General features: G+C 41.6%; 1 protein-coding gene across 1 annotated transcript in view; it reads left to right on the top strand.

The window, feature by feature from the left end:
• Nucleotides 1-19,276, top strand: part of TTC29 (tetratricopeptide repeat domain 29) — a 259,564-nt gene that overhangs the window by 47,703 nt on the left and 192,585 nt on the right. Inside the window, exon 6 of the mRNA XM_005691202.2 lies at nt 2,466-2,651. Coding sequence (XP_005691259.1) covers nt 2,466-2,651 — 186 coding nt within the window. The remainder of the gene's footprint in view (nt 1-2,465; nt 2,652-19,276) is intronic.

Here is a 19,276-nt window from a genome sequence, read left to right as displayed (position 1 = left end):
GGGAATTCTAACATGTATACTGTCATGTAAGAATTGAATCGCCAGTCCATGTCTGACGTAGGGTGCAGCATGCTTGGGGCTGGTGCATGGGGATGACCCAGAGAGATGTTGTGGGGAGGGAGGTGGGAGGGGGGGTTCATGTTTGGGAACGCATGTAAGAATTAAAGATTTTAAAATTTAAAAAATTTAAAAAAAATTAAAAAAAATTTAAAAAAATTAAAAAAAAAAATAGCAGTTCTCTAATCACTGTGTATGTGGGCTTCCCTGGTGGCTCAGATGGTAAAGCGTCTGCCTGCAGTGCAGGAGACCAGTGTTCGATCCCTGGGTCGGGAAGATCCTCTGGAGAAGGAAATGGAAACCCGCTCCAGTACTCTTGCCTGGAAAATCCCATGGGTGGAGGAGCCCGGCAGGCTACAATCCATGGGGTCACATAGAGTCGGACACAACTTCACTTTCACTTTCAATCACTATATATGAGTAAGAATATAAAATATTACAAAACAGATTTTAATGCTCTATTCATATCAGGCACAGGTCCAGAATGGAAAGATAAAGCACAAGAGAAATCAGTTCTAAAATGAGAGTATTTCTTTTAAGTAAATTGCTCAGGGTTTTACCCCGTACTTTTCACCTAAGCTATTGCTTATTGTGAATAACCTTTAAAAGGCAGAAAGTCTCTGCAGAATCTCCAGTTCCTTCAAAACTGGGGAATAGGGAGAATGTATTTTAACTTTAATTTTTAGTTCTAAAACTTATTTTGAGATAAATCTTAATTTCCTATGGAATTATGAAGTAGCGATTTCCCTGGGGGCATAGTGATAAAGAATCCACCCACCGATGCAGGGCACACAAGAGATGTGGATTAGATCCCTGGGTCAAGAAGATTTCCTGGAGGAGGAAATGGCAACCCACTTTAGTATTCTTGGGCTTCCCTTGTGGCTCAGCTGGTAAAGAATCCGCCTGCAACGTGGGAGAACTGAGTTTGATCCCTGGGTTAGAAAAATCCCCTGGCGAAGGGAAAGGCTACCCACTCCAGTATTCTGGCCTGGAGAATTCCATGAACTGTATAGTCCAAGGGGTTGCAAAGAGTCGGACACGACTGAGCAACTTTCCGGTATTCTTGCCTGGAAAATTTCCATGGACAGAGGAGCCTGGCAGGCTGCATGGGTGTGCAAAGAATTGGACCCAACTGAGCGACTGAGCACAGCACAGCACACACACTGTGTAAAAGCTGATATTATGTAGGTCTTAAATTTCTTTGGGAACATTGGAGTGACTTATGTACGGTTTTCACAAGTTAATTTTTGTTGTAATCAGCCTATTGTCAATTTTTTCTCAGCCTTTTGACTTTAATCGTATAGGAGTACCAGTGGGCAATATGTAATGCTTTTCATAATTGTAATTATTTCAGGCATATATAGATTGACTCTTCTGATAGTAGTGAGCAATTAATATCACTTAATTCCAACAGATAGTGATTGCTGTAAAAAGTCCTTGGAAGGGTAATCCATAGCCTACCATTTACTTATGACTATGTTTTTAGCACAAATGCAAAGAAATGCAAAGATTATGTATTTTTTCATGTCCACCAGTAGAATGAAATCTACAAGAGAGAAGTACAATTTAGCACAGACATTTTTGTTTAAGTTTATGACTGTGTGCAATGAAGTTTGTAAGACTGATCCATAGTTTATCAGTATATATTTTTTGTGTGTACAAATAGGTCAGATATTTGCCACTTTAGGGGAAAGAAAGAGGGATTTAATAAACTGACAGCTAATAAACTAGTAACTTCCTGAGTGAGAGCGATGACTAGTATTAACACATTTTCAGCAGAAGAAGATACTCATAGAAAAGATAATGCTAGAAATCTACTGTTTCTTAACATTGCTAGTAACTTGTACTGTCACAAACGGTGCTGTAAAGTGTATGGAACATACAGTGATCATCATTTCTTGTATCTATCTATAAGCTGCATGCTTACTTTTTCTTTTGGGTGAAAATACCTTGATATTTTTAGATTTCATCTGCTTACTTCCTTTATCTTCTTGCCATGGTTAGGAAACATTGCATTCTCTGGAATCTCTAAATACTTTTCAAATCTTCAGTGGGATAAGTACTTGCTGATACCATATACTCATTTATTTCAAAAGAACTGAGCCCATTGCTAGCAGACACCATTCTGTTTTTGTCTTATATAAAGACTACTATATCAACCAAAGAGTATATCAGTCTAAGCGCTTCAAAAGATTTTTTTTTGTTTTTCTCATGTGTACATCCTTTAATTAATATAACTAGTTTAATAGTTAAAACACATTAATTTTTACATTTCCAGTTTTTAAATAGTTAATCATGCTTTTAAAGAAAAATAGAAACTAAATGTCACTATATTGGTTTGCCATTTTAAGAGATGTGCCTTGAGACATTTTGCTAATGCATTTTCTGATGTTTTTCTCTCTTTGAAGAATACTTTGAAGAGGTCTATAATAACTTGTACGCTCTGGCCTGTTACTTCAATAATTCTGAAGACAAGTGGGTTAGAAACCACTTCTATGAGCGATGTTTTAAGATTGCTCAAGTCATCAAAATTGACGGTGGGAAGAAGGAAGCCGAGGCACATGGACACATGGGGCTGCTCTTCGAGGAGGATGGTGAGTAGCCCTTTGCCAGGGTGCCCTAGGGGCTTTGGAGGCTCTTGAGTCCAGGCAACCAGAAAGCGTGTAGGGGTGGAGAAAAAGACCCGAGGCTTGGTGTTAAGAATGTAAGTTGTGTGCTGTGTGCTCAGTCGTGTCCAACTCTTTGCTACCCCATGGGCTGTATGCAGCCCGCCAGGCTCCTCTGTCCATGGGATACTCCAGGCAAGAATACTGGAGTGGGTTCCATTTCCTCACCCAGGGGATCTTCCTGATCCAGGAATTGAATTGAGCCTCTTGCGTCTCCTGCCTTGGCAGGTGGGTTCTTTACCACTGTGCCACCTGGGAAGAATGTAAGTTATTGAGATTAAAAAGCAAAGGGATGTGACTTTGGACTCACCCTCTATATTGCTACTCTCATACCCCAGCTGAGTACTCAGCCTAGAGTTCCCAGCAGCAGCATCACAGAGAGAGAACTTCTTCCCAGTCTTCCACGTACATCTTTCCTCCACATTGCACCATTTCAAATTATTTTTCCTTTCGTGTAGACCTTTTCATTCATTTTAACTTGATTTCTCATGTTTGAAAATGGAAAAGAGGAAAGACACACATGGTGATTTTCCTGACATGCCAAATCCCATATATTCAATCTCTATAACTCAGATACCATTTGTTGTGGTTTTATAATAATTTCTGAAGGAAATATTTCTTTGTAAATAATGTCATGCTTAATAATATTATATTAAGACAAGCCAAAGCCTGAGACAAAACCACAAATTCATCAGAAACATATTTCTTATGGTGGTTTAATAAAGATTGTGAGTAGAAATTTAAGAATTAAAGTTATTTGTGGAAGAATAGTGGTTAGATCATTTACAAACCAAATATATGGGAAGATGGAAATATTTGATCAGAAATAATTCTGTTTCTCCCCTCAAAGCACTCTCATCTCCATGAGAGTTTTTGGCGATAGGGTTAAGTTAGAAAATATTTGCTATTTTATGGCTAGAACTGCCTAGGACTTTGAGAAAGGAGGGGGAAAAAAAGGCTTTCATGCCTCAGGAAATTGCACATTGCATTCTACAGCATGGTAGGTACTGGAACGTGGCTGATGGTCAAGGGCTCTCTTGGGTGATAGGTATGAAGAGCAGAACAGTTCAAAGAAGTGAGAGATCATAGGTACTAGATTCAAGGAAGGCAAGACGGAGCCAGAAGGAACTGGTGGGGGAGGACTTCACTGGTGGTCCAGTGGCTAACACGCCAGGTTCCAAATGCAAGGGGGCACAGGTTTGATCCCTGGTCGGGGAACTAGATCCCACATGGTACACAGAGAGGCCAAAAAAAGAAAAAAAAAAAAAAAGAGTAAGATGTAAAAAAAGAAGAAAAAAGAAGGGACTTGTGGGGAACATGAAAGATGGGTGTAATTTAGGCAGGTAAAGAAACAGGAATATATTCTGTAAGGCAGAACTACATAGACCAAAGCAAAATTAGAGAAAATGGTAGGTGCAGCAACTTGGTTAAAGTGGCAAGTATATTTCTGAGCAGTGACTGGGGCTGAGTGTGTATGGAAAGATTTGGGTTCAGAGTTTGGGCTTCTGTCTCTTCAGTCTACGGAAAGGAGTGTGATAGGAGTCTCACTGTGAGACACCTATGGGAAGAGGAAGGGGGAATGGTTAGGAAGCTGCTGCATTCATTCCACCTTGAAGGAACAATCCAAGAGTATTTAAAAGAATATATTTGAGCATATCCATAGCAAAAAAAAAAAAATTTTTTTTGGCTTCACCTGTGGCATATGGGATGTCAGTTCCCCAACCAGCGCTTGAACCGGTGCCCCCTGCCTTGGGAGCATGGAGTCTTAACCTGCTATACCACTAGAGAAGTCCCTACAGTACAATTTAGGATGTCTCAAAGCAAAGGGTTAGCAACATCAAGCGATACCTATACAACAGAGTTCAGTGCAGTCACGAAATTACAAATTAGAGCCAAATTCATTCGTTTAGCAAGTATTTGTTTAGGACCTAATGTCTAGAGATAAAACAGCTAGCAAGATAGACAAAATATTTTCCTTGCGACACTAAGATTGTGCTGGGAAAAACAGGGCTTAACCATTCCTATCTATTATAACGTATGAACTGGTGGTAAATGCTGTGATGAAAAATAAGGCAAAGGAATAGATCGCAGTTGCTACTTTACATACAGTGTTCACCTTCTAGGAGATGAAGCATGGAGAAGGTGAGGGAGTGAGCCTTGTAAAAATCTGGAGGAAGAGGCTTTAGAGAGAGGATGTAGGGAGTGCCAAGTGAAGGCTCAGCACTGTCTGGAACTCAGTGAGGAAGGTGGGGGATGAAAGGAAAGGAGCCAAGTTTAAACCAGGAGGTTGGGATCACATGGGAGCTTGTAGGCCAAGCTGAGGACTTTGGATTTTATTCTGAATTGTGTGAAAAGTTACTGTCATGTAAGAATTGAATCGCCAGTCCATGTCTGACGTAGGGTGCAGCTTGCTTGGGGCTGGTGCATGGGGATGACCCAGAGAGATGTTGTGGGGAGGGAGGTGGGAGGGGGGTTCATGTTTGGGAACGCATGTAAGAATTAAAGATGTTAAAATTAAAAAAAAATAGAAAAAAAAAAAAGAAAGTTAAAATGTTAGTTGCACAGTCATGTCTGATTCTTTGCAACCCCTGCAACCCCATGGACAGTAGCCTGCCACGCTCCTCTGTCCATGACATTCTCTAGGCAGGAATACTGGAATGCTGCTATTTCCTTCTCCTGAGGATCTTCCCAACCCAGGGATCGAACCTGAGTCTCCCACATTACAGGCAGGTTCTTACCATCTGAGCCAACAGGAAATCTCAAAATATATATCAGTTTAAGAAAATGCTCATGGTACATTAAAGAGAAAATGAGATCCAAACACAAGGTAAAATATAATTATATTTGGCATGTGTTATGTACCAACCAAGTGTTAACAGTGGTTGTTTTCTGAATGTGGGGATCATACATAGGTGATTATAGAATTATGTACTGAAGAGTTATTACTTACTGTAATTGAGAAGTTACTTGTTAAAACTCTAGAGCCTGTTGTTAAAAGTAAAGTTTAGTTTTTCAGTTTGTAAAAATGGAATAAATTCTTGCTTATGTAAAATTCAAAGTAAAATCTTTGCATAAGCTTTTTAAAATGATTATTTTTAAGCTTTTAAAAAATGATTAGCTTTTTTTGAAGATGAGGAAACTGTGGCACAAAGAAATTGAGCTTGTCCGTGCTGGGGCTGGTGTTGACTCAGCTGGCTTCAGAGCCTGTGTTGGCAGCCACCGCCCTACGCAAACCAAGAACTGCTTTACTTTCAACTGTGAAAATTCCCCAAAATTATACACTACAGTGTAATTTAGCACTTTCTTGTTCTCTACTGTAAGTATATCCCTCAGATGTTGTTTTTTGTTTTTATAATTGGAACCATCAAATTCTCCAACTATGAGAAATCAAACAATGGAACTTTCCATTACAGACTCCCCCCCAAAAAAAAGAATTTAAGAAAGAAGTAACAAATAATATATGAAAATTAAAGCTGAAGAAGCCAGGGCTACCCTGATGAAAGTTTAGGAGTGGCCTCATTGAGTTTCAGATAGCTACCACAGACATATTCTGAACTTTTCTATACCTTTTATTTCTGATTTTTAAAACTTGATGTGATATTTTTAAATTTTTTACAGTAAAAAACACATAATAGAATTTACCATCCTAACTATTTGTGAGTGAGTTCAGTAGTATTAAGTGCATTCTCACTGTTGTGTAACAACAGTTCTGGTCTCTAGAACTTTTTCATCTAGCAAACCTGGATCTCAGTACCCATGAATCAACAATTTCTGATTTTTAAAAATCTGTGAGTGTTTGCATTGGAGGATTTATAAATTGTTTTCTTCCTTTCTTTATTCATTCTTCTATTCATCCACTTATTCAACAAATGTTAGAGCTACTTACTAATGGTTACTAATACAAGTAGCAACCAGGGCACCATATCAACTTAGTGGCTGAGAGTGAAAATGAGTTTGGAAAATGTGATCAAGGTGGGGCTGCTGTCAGATTACATTCACGGGTCAGTGGCTTACTCACAATTAGATGCCCCACCCTACAGCATGATAAAATGTACCCAAATGCCATAATAAGTAGGATGTTTTGTCTATAAACCTATTCTTAAGTTAGATTGTGTTTGTTTGGGTTTTTTTTGCAACTCCTTTTTGAAAGATCTGAACTAGTTTTCTATGCCCTTAATCAGTTCATTGGCCACAAGACCTGTGCCTTTATTGCCTGATTGATAAAATGATTTGAGTTGATATTGATGAAAGTTTTAGAGATTCAGTTTATAAGTTCGTAAGTTCATTCATTCATTCGTAAGTTCAGTGTACTTTGGAGGATAAACTAGGACTACTTAAAATATGGGACTAGAGTGCCATGAGGGCTCACCTGAACATGGGGTCCCCCTGAGGTGATGGTGTGTAGCTTCCGCATATCTGATCTGATGGGTCCAGACAAGCCCCATGGAGGCCCCGCAGCAACAGCTAGGTGGCAGCTGTGCCCAGAGGCAGGTGGCAGCCTCCTTTTTCCAGGGCGCCCATTCAGGTTAAAGCAGGGTACCAGCCAGCAGATGGCAAAGGGCAGTTTGTCACAGCGCAGTGAAGCAGGCTGCAGTCCAGGGCATGGCTCCAGCACGCTCGGGGAACTAAAGAGCAAATGAACATGAGCAGAAGCCATGTCATGGGGACTGGGCACCTGGGTGCATTTGGGGCCATTGTTCAGCCCACAAATACACCGTCTGACCAGAGCACAAACTGTAGTCTCCACTGCTGCTAAAGATGGTGCTGGTATGCAATGTGGACTGGCTTCCATTGACTCAAAGGCTGGTTGTCTATTCTTCAGTTCAGATATCTGCTAGGGTAGCAGGCATGGAGTACTCATGGTCTGACAAACACTTGTAGCAGATCAGAGGCCGTGTCTTCTTTCAGAATTGTCACCTACTTGGAAGGACAGATGGATAAGCAGCATTCACACCACATCTGTGGAGCACTGGAGAAAGTTCTCAGACCCTGGGCTGGTAGGAAACATTCCCATACATTCCAGAGCAGCACACAGAGGTCTGGCAGGGCTGGATGTCAGAGTCTTGGAGAGAGATGGTTTTCTAAGAGCTGTGATTAAGGAAGTACCAGGCTTCTCCCTGGGTATGGTCTGGGACCAATAACAAGATGATGTGCCAGAACCTTAACTTCAGTCCTCCCTTGCCAGGTCACTGTTTAGTTGTTGGGTCAGGGAACTAGGATCCAAGTCTTGCAGTTGCAGCTTTATTAGTGGTAAGCAAAGAACTGGTGGGTCTGAGCACATCAGCATTCAGAATTCAGCTCCTACCTTCTTTGCTTCCACTGATTTAGGATCTGAGTCCAAGCCTTGCCTTTGACCAAATTAATGAACTTAGCACTGAGACTAGCCCGTTTCCTTGGAGTCTTGTAAGAGTTGAGTCTGTTTTTTGGGAGAGCTAACCTGGAGGATTAGAATTGGTCAAGGAAATACTTGATTTCTATCTAGCTCTCTGTCCTGTCCTGTCTCCCCCTAGTTCAAAGAGGGCTGGCTTCAAGCAGCATCTCTCACTCTGCCAACAATCTATTCCATTTCAACTCATATGGGCTTGGAATGTAGACCTCCCATCTCGGGAGGCAGAAGGATGATAAGAGTAGACGTTGGGTGACCACCGTTGGTGCTGATCATCTTCCCTGAGAACAGGCAGGGGGAGGCCCTTGTAGGAACAGCTTAGGAAGTGCACATCTTCCAGTTCCAGAGTTCTTCATCTGTAGCTGTAGCACCAGGATTGAGTAAAGACTGACCCAGACCCACAGCGTTGATCCCAGATTCTCCTAGCAACTGGGACTTCTGCAGAAGAGTTGTCCTGGTTGGCTTGGTCAGTTCAGGGCCTACAATTTACTATTGACAGCCAATTCTTTGGACAAATTCTGGATGGTGTATTCCAGTGGGATTTGCCAGGGGGCAGAAGGAACCAGAAGGAGGGTTACAGTGGAATGGCTCCCCCTCCCCCAAACCATCTGGTAGTGCAAGACAGATCCAACACAGGAGGCCCCACTCTGTGGGCTTCCCTGGTACCTCAGGTGGTAAAGAATCTGCCTGCAGTGTAGGAGACCCAGGTTCAATCCCTGGGTGGGGAAGATCCCCTGGAGAAGGGCATGGCAACCCACTCCAGTATTCTTGCCTGAAGAGGTCTATGGACAGAGGAGCCTGGTGGCCTACAGTCCATGGGATTGCAAAGAGTCGGATATGACTGAGTGACTAACACACACACACACACCATTGTAAAGGACTGTCCCCTTTACCATCTTCATCTCATGGCTGCTGCTGCTGCTAAGTTGCTTCAGTCGTGTCCGACTCTGTGCGACCCCATAGACGGCAGCCCACCAGGCTCCGCTGTCCCTGGGATTCTCCTGGCAAGAACACTGGAGTGGGTTGCCATTTCCTTCTCCAATGCATGAAAGTGAAAAGTGAAAGTGAGGTCGCTCAGTCATGTCTGACTCTTCGTGATCCCATGGACTGTAGCCTTCCAGGCTCCTCCATCCATGGGATTTTCTAGGCAAGAGGGAAGTAGAATTTGGAAGCCCACTTTTCTTGTCTTGTACATAGATTTGGTGGTGGTTTAGTCACTAAGTCATGTCTGATTATTGTGATGTCATGGACTGTAACCCGCCAGGCTCCTCTGTCCACAGGATTCTCCAGGCAAGCATACTGGAGTGGGTTGCCATTTCGTTCTCCAAGGGATCTTCCTGACCCAGGAATCAAACCCAGGTCTCCTGCATTGCAGGCAGGTTCTTACTTCCCTGGTGGCTCAGAAAGTAGAGAATCCACCTGCAGTGTGGGAGACGTGGGTTTGATCCCTGGGTTGGGAATATCTCCTGGAGAAGGGAATGGCTACTCGCTCCAATATTCTGGCCCGAAGAATTCCATGGACTGTATAGTCCATGAGGTCACAAACAGTCTGAGTGACTTTCACTTTCACTTTATCCTGGTTTGTAATAGTCAGCCTTTTCCTAACACATCCTCCACCCATTGTAAGGAAGATGCCCCCTTTCATTTTTTTTTGCATGAATTTTATGAGGGGCAGTAGTTCAGCTTTCCTCTCAGTGAAGTGTCCACTGTGTATTAGGTAATTACTTTCAATATCATACACACACACACCACCAAAGGAATTCTATCACTGAGAGTCCTAACCCCACAGGGGTTCCACTGCTAAGGACTGTTCAAAGCTAGTTCCTGCTAATGATCTCTAGCCAGCCATCCTGAAGGCTGACCACAGTATCACTAGCATTTTCTTCCCACTCCCATCTTGGTCTTTGATTTCTTTCCAACCCCCCTGACTTGCTTCCAGAAGGCCATGTTATTGGCCTGGAGAGATGCCCGGTTTGCTGGGACAACTGCCATGCTAACGAAGTAATTGGTCAGCCGCACTCACAGCAGGCCTACCAGGGCCACGCTGCTCTGAGAAAACTCAGAGAGACAGGAGCAGAGCAGGTGTGCAGGTCTCCCATTGTCCTTCCATTGGATGCTCTGTGTTTAGGGAGCTGTTGTTACACTCTTGGTATAATTGGGGACCAGACCCAACAACAACATGGCATGGCAGAGCCTTGACACAAGCTCTACCCTGTCACCTCAGCATCCATCGTTTGATGTCACATCAGCCAGCCCTTCCCCTGTGATTGGTATGGAGGAACAGATGAGGTCTTTGCATTGGGATTGCGATCACAGGATTGTTTGTTGTTTGGAGAAGGAAAAGGCAACCCTCTCCAGTATTCTTGCCTGGAGAATCCCGTGGACAAAGGAGCCAGGTAGGCTACAGTCCATGGGGTTGCAAAGAGTCAGACACGACTGAGCGAGTAACACACACAGAGTATGGCAAAGAAAATCATAGGGTATGTCACAAGATTTGCCACCTAGGCATTCATAATTTCGGGAGCCCCAACCTCTTTCCTGTCAGGAGAGAACTCTAGGGTCTAAGCCTTCGCTATAGGTCAGGATTCATTGCCCTAAAAACACTAAACCTAGCTGGTTTCTTTGGAACTTTGCCAGAGTCCATCTCTTTTTCTAGGAAACTAGTCTACAGGGTATCAGTTCTGGACAAGTTAACCCTTATTTGTTAAATCTGGAAGTTCTGTGTAAGGAGTGACATGAACATGCAGAGACTAGGGTCAGATTATAAACACAGAAGTGCTATCCTTTAAAAACTAGGACAAAGTCGGTAAGATGGTAAGCTTCAAAAGGATCTCTACCACCAAAGACTCGCTGTTTTAAAGAGTGGATCAAAGCGGAAGCATCAGTTAAACCAGAGGATCCCTGTGCTATACGATACGTTCTCATTAGTTGTTTGTCTTCTATGTAGTATCAGCAGTGTACATGTGGTGACCTGAACGGGAAGGAGGTCCGAAAGGGGGGGATGTATGTATGTGTATGGCCGATTCATTTTGCTGGACAGTAGCAACTAACACGTTGTAAAGCAGCTATACTCCAGTAAAAATTAATTAAGAACAAATGAATGAACAAAAGTAAGAGAAGATCCAATTTCAGTCCTAGAAGAATGCCTACTAGATGCTGAAATTGAGTGAGAGCTAGTCTTACCAGCTAGCAGATCCAAGGGCAGACTGTCCATTCTGCTTGCCTTTAAATACCTAGACTAAATATTTCCAATTGAGAGATGTAGAAAATGAAAGAAAAACAAACCATTAGTCTGAAAAACAAACCTATAAATGGAATAATTAGAAAAGTTCCTAGTGTCTTCAGGAAGATACAAGAAGGCAGAAAAGTTTAAGGATAAAACCAAATGAGATGACAGTGAGCCCCAGATGAAGTAAGGAAGGCTTTCAATGAAATGCAGATTTCATTTCATTGAAATGAAATTATTCATAATTTCAATGAAATAAAATTAATTGGTAGAATTAAACTACAGAGGGGAAAGAGAAAAGAGCAAGACTGTGTTTATGCTCAGTCACTTCAGTCGTGTCCAGCTCTTTGCAGCCCTATGGACCGTAGCCCACCAGGCTCTTCTGTCCATGGAATTTTCCTGGCAAGAATACATGCCTTCCTCCAGGGGATCTCCCCAATCCAGAGATCAAACCGTGTCTCCTGCATCTCTAGCACTGCAGACGGATTCTCTACTACTGAGCCACAGGGAAAACCCTAGTGTGTAAAAAGTTGACGCCACGGAATATTAAATCAGGGGTGTTGAGGGCAGGCAGACTTGGAATGTTTTCCCGAAATGCAGGTGAAAGACTAAGAAATGAAAACAATGACATTATAAATTTGGAAGTTTCTGAGATAGAGTAGATAATAGCTAAAATGAAAACAATAACCAAAGACATTTTAAGAAAGCTTTCTTGACCCCCCCAAATGATGAGTATGCAGATTGAAATAGCTCTTTATGTTCTAGTCAAAAATATAAGGAAAGATCCATAACTAGATAATTCTCAGGAAATTTTTTGAACGACCTGGATTAAGACAGATTCTCACCTTTATCTGAAGAGAAAACACAGATTGCCTGCATGGAAAGCAAAATTAGATAGTCTCATTTTTTTCTCCTTTGCAACAAAAAATGCCATGAAACAAACAAATAAGTAGAGTCCAGGGGATTTGAGGGTAGGGGAAAGAGAATGGGCTGCTAATAAACTTCAGAGTAGGCTACAGAAGTAAGTTCTATTCCCATGTGAAGCAACTGGAAGATATTCTTACCTATGCAAGCTTCAGCAAGCACACTGTGAATGTAGTTTCCCTGTATGCCATATTCTGTAACCCAACAAGAGATAAATCAAAGGTACAAATTTTAAGAAGAAGGAAGTCCTAATATAAAAGAACTGACAGTATATACTGGAACTGGTTAAATATTAAGTGTATACAAAATGTCAGTAATTTTGGAGATAGAAAATACTAAGTATAAAAATTGTGTTGTATACAATATACACTCCTTTGAAGGAATGTTTAAAATTGTGTGATTTAAATTTTTATGATTTTTTAAACATTTTATGGTAATGTTAATTACATCAATGACTTATTTTAAGATTAAATTTTATAAGAAACAGTTAAACATAAACTATAAAAAAATAGAAACTATAAGCAAGCATTTATTTTAGTCTTAGATGGGAAAGACCTTTGAAACATAAAAACAGTGGAACAAAGTGCAAAGAAAAGTGATGGGATTTATGGAAAGATAATGATATCTTCTCACTGCTCCAAGCTCAGAACCAAGTCAGAATAAATACGGGAATCAAATAGATCATCATTGCTAAGGCTAGGTGGGGAACAGAGCTTATATCTGTTCAAATCAAATCGATTATCTCACAGAATTCATCATAACCACCTAGTTGCTGAAAGTCAGCTCATGCTCAGACTCTCCTGTGGGTTCTAAGCTTGTGCCTGTGAACTTCAGCATGGCACTTGAGAACAGAGGCTAGAGAAAATGAAAGTTTAGGATTTCACCAGTCAGAGATATTGTTGCTCCTTCTCTGTGGTAAGAAGTAAACAGGGAAGGAGACAGGAGGTCCCCTCATGGAAACAGGAAGCTAGTGAAATAGCTTCCCCTCTTTCAGAAATACTGCCAGATTTGATACATCAAGAAAAATTATTTATTGAAGACTTCGTTTAATTAAAGAGAAGCTAAAACTTGAAATTATTGGAAACAAATAGGATAACAGATTAGTATAATTATTATATAAAGAACATTTACAAATTGGTAAGAAAAAAACACTTAACACACATAGCATTACCACAAACAAAGCTAGTGGATGTGATGGGAATTCCCGCTGAGCTCTTTCATATCCTAAAAGATGATGCTGTGAAAGTAGTGCACTCATTATGCCAGCAAATTTAGAAAATTCAGCAGTGGCTACAGGACTGGAAAAGGTCAGGTGTTTCATTCCAGTCCCAAAGAAAGGCAGTACCAAAGAATACTCAGACTATCACACAACTGCCCTCATTTCACATGCTAGCAAGATTATGCTCAAAATCCTTCAAGCTAGGCTTCAGCGGTACATGAACTGAGAAATTCCAGATGACCATGCTGGATTTAGAAAAGGCAAAGGAACCAGAGATCAAATTGCCAACATCTGCTGGATCATAGGAAAAGCAAAGGAATTTCAGAAAAACACCTACTTATGGCCTCATGACTACGCTAAAGCCTTTGACTGTGTCACAACGAATGATGCACATTTGATGAAACACAACAAACTGTGGAATATTCTTAAAGAGATGGGAATACCAGACCACCTTATTGCCTACTGAGAAACCTGTATATAGGTCAAGAAGCAACAGTTAGAACTGGACGTGGAACAACAGACTGGTACAAAATTGGGAAAGGAGTATATCAAGAGTACATCAGGTGACAGGTATATTGTCACGGGGCTTATTTAACTTATATGAAGAGTACATCATGTGAAATGCTGGGCTGGATGAATCACAAGCTGTAATCAACAACCTCGTATATGCAGATGATACCACCTTAATGGCAGAAAGCGAAGAGGAACTAAAGAGCCTCTTGATGAAGGTGAAAGAGAAGAGTGAAAAAGCTGGCTTAAAATTCAAAACTCATATCATTACATCTGGTCCCATCACTTCATAACAAATAGAGGAGGGGGAAAAGTGGAAAAAGTGACATTCTGTTTTCTTGGACTCCAAAATCACTGAGGATGGTGACTGCAGCCATGATATTAAAAGATGCTTGCTCCTTGGAATAAAAGCCGTGACAAACTTAGACAGCTTATTAAAAGGGAGAGACATTAGTTTGCTGACAGAGGTTCGTCTCATCAAAGGTCTGGTTTTTCTGGTAGTCATGTATGGATGTGAGAGTTGGACCATAAAGAAGGCTGAGAGCTGAAGAATTGGTGCTTTCAAACTGTGGTGTTGGAGAAAACTCTTGAGAGTCCCTTGGACAGCAAGAAGATCAAACCAGTCAATCCTAAAGGAAATCAATCCTAAATATTCATTAGGAGGACTGATGCTGAAGCTGAAGCTGCAATAATTTTGGCCACCTGCTGGGAAACACCCACTCATTGGAAAAGACCCCAATGGCTGGGAAAGATTGAAGGCAGAAGGGGGCGACAGAGGATGAGATGGTTGAATGGCATCACAGACTCAGTGGACATGAGTTCAAGCAAACTCAGGGAGATAGTGAAGGGCAGGGAAGCCTGGCATGCTGCAGTCACAAAGAGTCATGCACACAAAGAAAATAGAATGACATGACTAGGCGGGTGAACAACAATAAATTATATACAATAAACTCTTATCCAGCCAGTCAAAATGCTATTTTCCAATGATTATAGTAATAAGAGCCACCGCTTATTGAGTGCCATGTGTCAGTCACTATAAAAGTGCAAATTCTGGCCAGTGGTTTACGAGTACTCACTTCCAGGCTGAAGCTTGGAGGAGCAGCTGAGTCCTTCCTTTTACCTCTGTTTTTGCCATGATGGCCATGGAGGAATTATGATGGGATGGTGAAATCTTGAGTTGGAAGCAGCCTGCTCCCTGAATGAGCATTTGGAGGGGAGCTGCTCAAGAGAGTCACTCTATCCTAAGGGGACTTCACCTGAACGAGAAAATTACTTTGTCTAAGCCCCTGGGATTTCAGGGTCTGTTTACTACCATGGTGCAGCCTCATCTAACTTTGACAGATACAATCTCCAACACTTGCATGCCCTCATTTGAATGAAAGATTTCATAAGTCTTGTGAATGGCTTTTGGCTGTTTCTCTGAAAATGTCACACTAAAGCTTTCCTTTGGGATGTGATATATAATGTCTTTGTGCTTTTCCAAACACTTCCATTTTAACATTTTGAGACACTTTACAAATCTTTTTTAAATTTACTAACATAACTTAGTCTCCCAAAAATTCCATTTCTATTTTTAATGTAGAAAACATAGATGCATTTTATAACAGATTTCTATATTGTTTGAATATAATAGATGAGCAACATATTTATGATCCAGAAAATAAAAATAGGCGACTTTTTTCTTTACTTTTTAAATATAAATTTATTTATTTTAATTGGAGGTTAATTACTTTACAACATTGTATTGGTTTTGCCATACATCAACATGAATCCGCCACAGGTATACACGTGTTCCCCATCCTGAACCCCCCTCCTTCCTCCCTCCTCCCTCTCTATACCATCCCTCTGGATCAGAATCACTCCATCACAAGTCTGCAATAGTTTAGGCAAAACAGGGTCCTAAACTATTTCAACATCCCCTGATTATCATTATTGAAGAGTAAATCCAGGAGGAAATAGTGGTCTACTTGGCTGATCCTGTCTTGAAGTGCTACCACAGAGACTTATTACCTGATATGGGTCTTGAAATTGGGATCCAAAACTTGAGCTCACTCACTCAGTCTGGACTTCTCATTCCCTTCACTGAAATCTCTCAAAGCTCCCTCTAGGCTAATTCAGTAACTCAGTGTGGAAGAACCACCAACCATGAGAGCAGAGATGTCAAAAATACACAAATAGCAGATGTGATTGTCAGCATTGGAAACTGCTCACAGACACTTCAGAAACCCATCAAATGAGAGCATTGAACCAGTTTCACAGATTCTCTAGATGCCTTATCTGAGAAATCAAGGGAGTCTGATCTGCTGTCCTCAAGATAATCTACCCTGAAAGTATCTCTGGCACTCAGCCCCACTGAACCATCATCTCAGGTAATGCATACAGCTCGAAACATCTAGCTGTCTGTGGACATTCTCAGAACAGGTTTTCACTGCTGAAGTACAGCTTTAGAGACACACATGTTACACGTAGATCCTTGCCATGAATACTCAGACTCTCATCCTATGCCTCTAGGGACGTTGTTGTTGTTTTAGTCATTCACTCATGTCCAACTCTTTGCAATCCCATGCAAAGCCCACCAAGCTCCTCTGTCCACGGAATTCTCCAGGCGCAAATACTGAATTGGGTTGCCATTCCCTTCTCCAGGGGATCTTCCCAACCCAGGCATAGGACCCCAGGTCTCCCACACTGCACGCAGGTTTTTTTTTTTTTTTTTTTCACCGTCTGAGCCACCAGGGAAGCCTAGAGACACTGGGTGGCCTCGAACCATACCAGTATATCTGCTCAAAAGAAAAAAGCCCTGTAGCCCTGCTCACCACCTAATATTCATAGGCTTTTGTATCCTTATATTTTTATTTTCCAGCTGCCCCAGCCTTGGGGCAGTGATTCTGTGCAGGATGGTTGCCTTTCTCAACCTGTTTTCTCAAGCAAAAAATATGATTGTTAATATTGACTTAGACAACATTTTTGTGAAAATGCCGAGATCTCAACCCGCAGATCTGCCCCTGAGGCAGAGTAGTAACGCCACCACAGATCATGGGCTGTGGTAAAAGGAAAGCAGGCCGAGGGTCTTATGCTCCCTGAAGTTCTACAGTCTCTCTCTCCCACCTAGAAAAAGCACCAGGATTCAAATGAGTAGGACTTTTAAAAACGTGTGCCCATTCACTCAGTCATGTCCGACTCTGTGCGACACCATGAACCCCACCAGGCTCTTCTGTCCATGGGATTCTCCAGGCAAGAATACTGGAGTGGGGTATCGTTTCCTTCTCCAAGGAACTCTTAAAAATGGGTAAATCATCGTTATATGTTAAAAAAAAAAAAGCATTCCAAAAGCTCAGTTGTTTCGTGTTATAAAAATTATTGGGAACACATGTACACCCATGGCAGATTCATGTTGATGTATGGCAAAACCAATATAATATTGTAAAGTAAAAAATAAATAAATAATAAAATTAAAAAAAAAATTATTGGCAACACTTTTAGAATTGATCACGACACACAGTTGGGCCTCAGCACTGTTCAGGATAGAGTTTCTGGCTCTGCTCAACCTGGAGTTTGACTCATAAATTTCTGGGACTCTTTTCATTGTAGCCATCAACAGCCTGGCTTTCTTCCCTTCCACCTTGCCTTCTGTATCTCTCTGTGTATGTTCATATTTTCAGATCCATCATCTGCCAGACCATTGGACCCCCATCCTTCATTGGATGCCTCTTCAGAAAGTAAAGGAGCCCTCCAATCCCCACCCTGTCTCCTCTCTGCTTGAGCTCAGATTTGCCACTGGCACGGGCTCCCACATGCATCTCACTCATAACCATGTCTGAGATACTAGTTGTGTCTGGCTTTAGTGGGATAATAAGCCTTTTTCCCCCCAGCCTGCAGTCTCTTATCCTGGAGCCAGATGTGCTGCCCTGCCTTCCTTTGCTTCCCCAGTGTTGGTGCTGACAGCTCTCAGTACCGTACACAACCAAGACGGGACCATACTACGTATGAATCTGATACTCATTTAGAGAAAAATTTCAATCATATTTGCTATGGATTGAATTAGGACCCATCAAGAGATGTTGAGTTTTCCTTTTTTTTTTTAAGAAAAGGCCTTCTTTTAAACATTTTAATTTACTTGTTTATTTTTGTCTGTCCTGGGTCTTCACTGCTGCGCATCGACATTCTCTGCTTGTGGTCAGTGGGCTACTCGCTAGTTGTGGTATGCGGGCTTCTCCCTGCAGGGCTTCTCTTGTTGAGGAGCATACTCCCCGCCACCAGGGAAGCCCTTCTAGGTGCGGGCTTCAGTAATTTTGGCTTATGGGCTCTGCAGCGTGGGTTCAGTAGCTAAGGCACACGAACCTAGTTGCTCCCATGGCATTTGGAATCTTCCCTGACCAGGGATCAAACCCATGTCCCCTGCATTGGCAGGCAGACTCTTAACCACTGGACCACCAGGGGAGTCCCCAAGAGGTTGAATTAACCTCAAGTATATGTGAATGTGACCTTATTTGGAAATAGAGTCTTGGTGAACGATCAAGTTGAAATGAGGTAATTAGGTGGCCCCAATCTGATATGACCGGCATCCTTATAAAATGGGCAAATTTGGGTGCAGAGAAAGACGTACAGAGGGAAGATGTGAAGACATAAGGAGAACCTCATCTACAGGCCAAGGACCAGGGGACCTCCCTGGTGGTCCACTAGGTAAGACTTACCTTCCAATGCCAAGAGTACAGACTCGACCCCTGGTTGGGGAGCTAAGATCCCACGTGCCTCAGCCAAAAAAAAAGTATCCAAAGAACACCTGCTAGGAGTGAGGTATTGAACAGATTCTCCCCGACAAGCTCCAGGAGGAACTAGCCTTGCTAACCCACACCTTGATTTTGGACTTCCAACCTCCAGGACTATGAGAAAGTATATTCTGTTATTTAAACCACCAAGTTTGTGATTCTCTGTTATAGCAGCCTCAGGAAACTAATACAATATTCGATATAGTGTCAGTGATTTTTATTAACTAAAAAAATGGGGTTTTTTTTAGGAAAAAATAAAGGAATATAATAGTGGAAGATGATATAATTGGACATGAGAAGGATGTAATGTTCTCTTGTTTTAAACACTTATTGTGGGTGGTGATTAATTGAATATTATCTAAAATAATATAAGAAAAAATTTTTTAAAACTCCTTAATATCTAATATAAACAATCTCTTCTTAGAGTTTTGGCTTTTTACCTTACTCTATCTTCTATTACAAAAATGACTTCATTTGGTGAATATTTTTATTCTTCAGCATTTGAAATGAAATTTATCGTCA

This window comes from Capra hircus, chromosome 17 (assembly GCF_001704415.2).
Source record: "Capra hircus breed San Clemente chromosome 17, ASM170441v1, whole genome shotgun sequence".
NCBI lineage: Eukaryota > Metazoa > Chordata > Mammalia > Artiodactyla > Bovidae > Capra > Capra hircus.
This window is presented reverse-complemented; position numbering and strand designations above follow the sequence as displayed.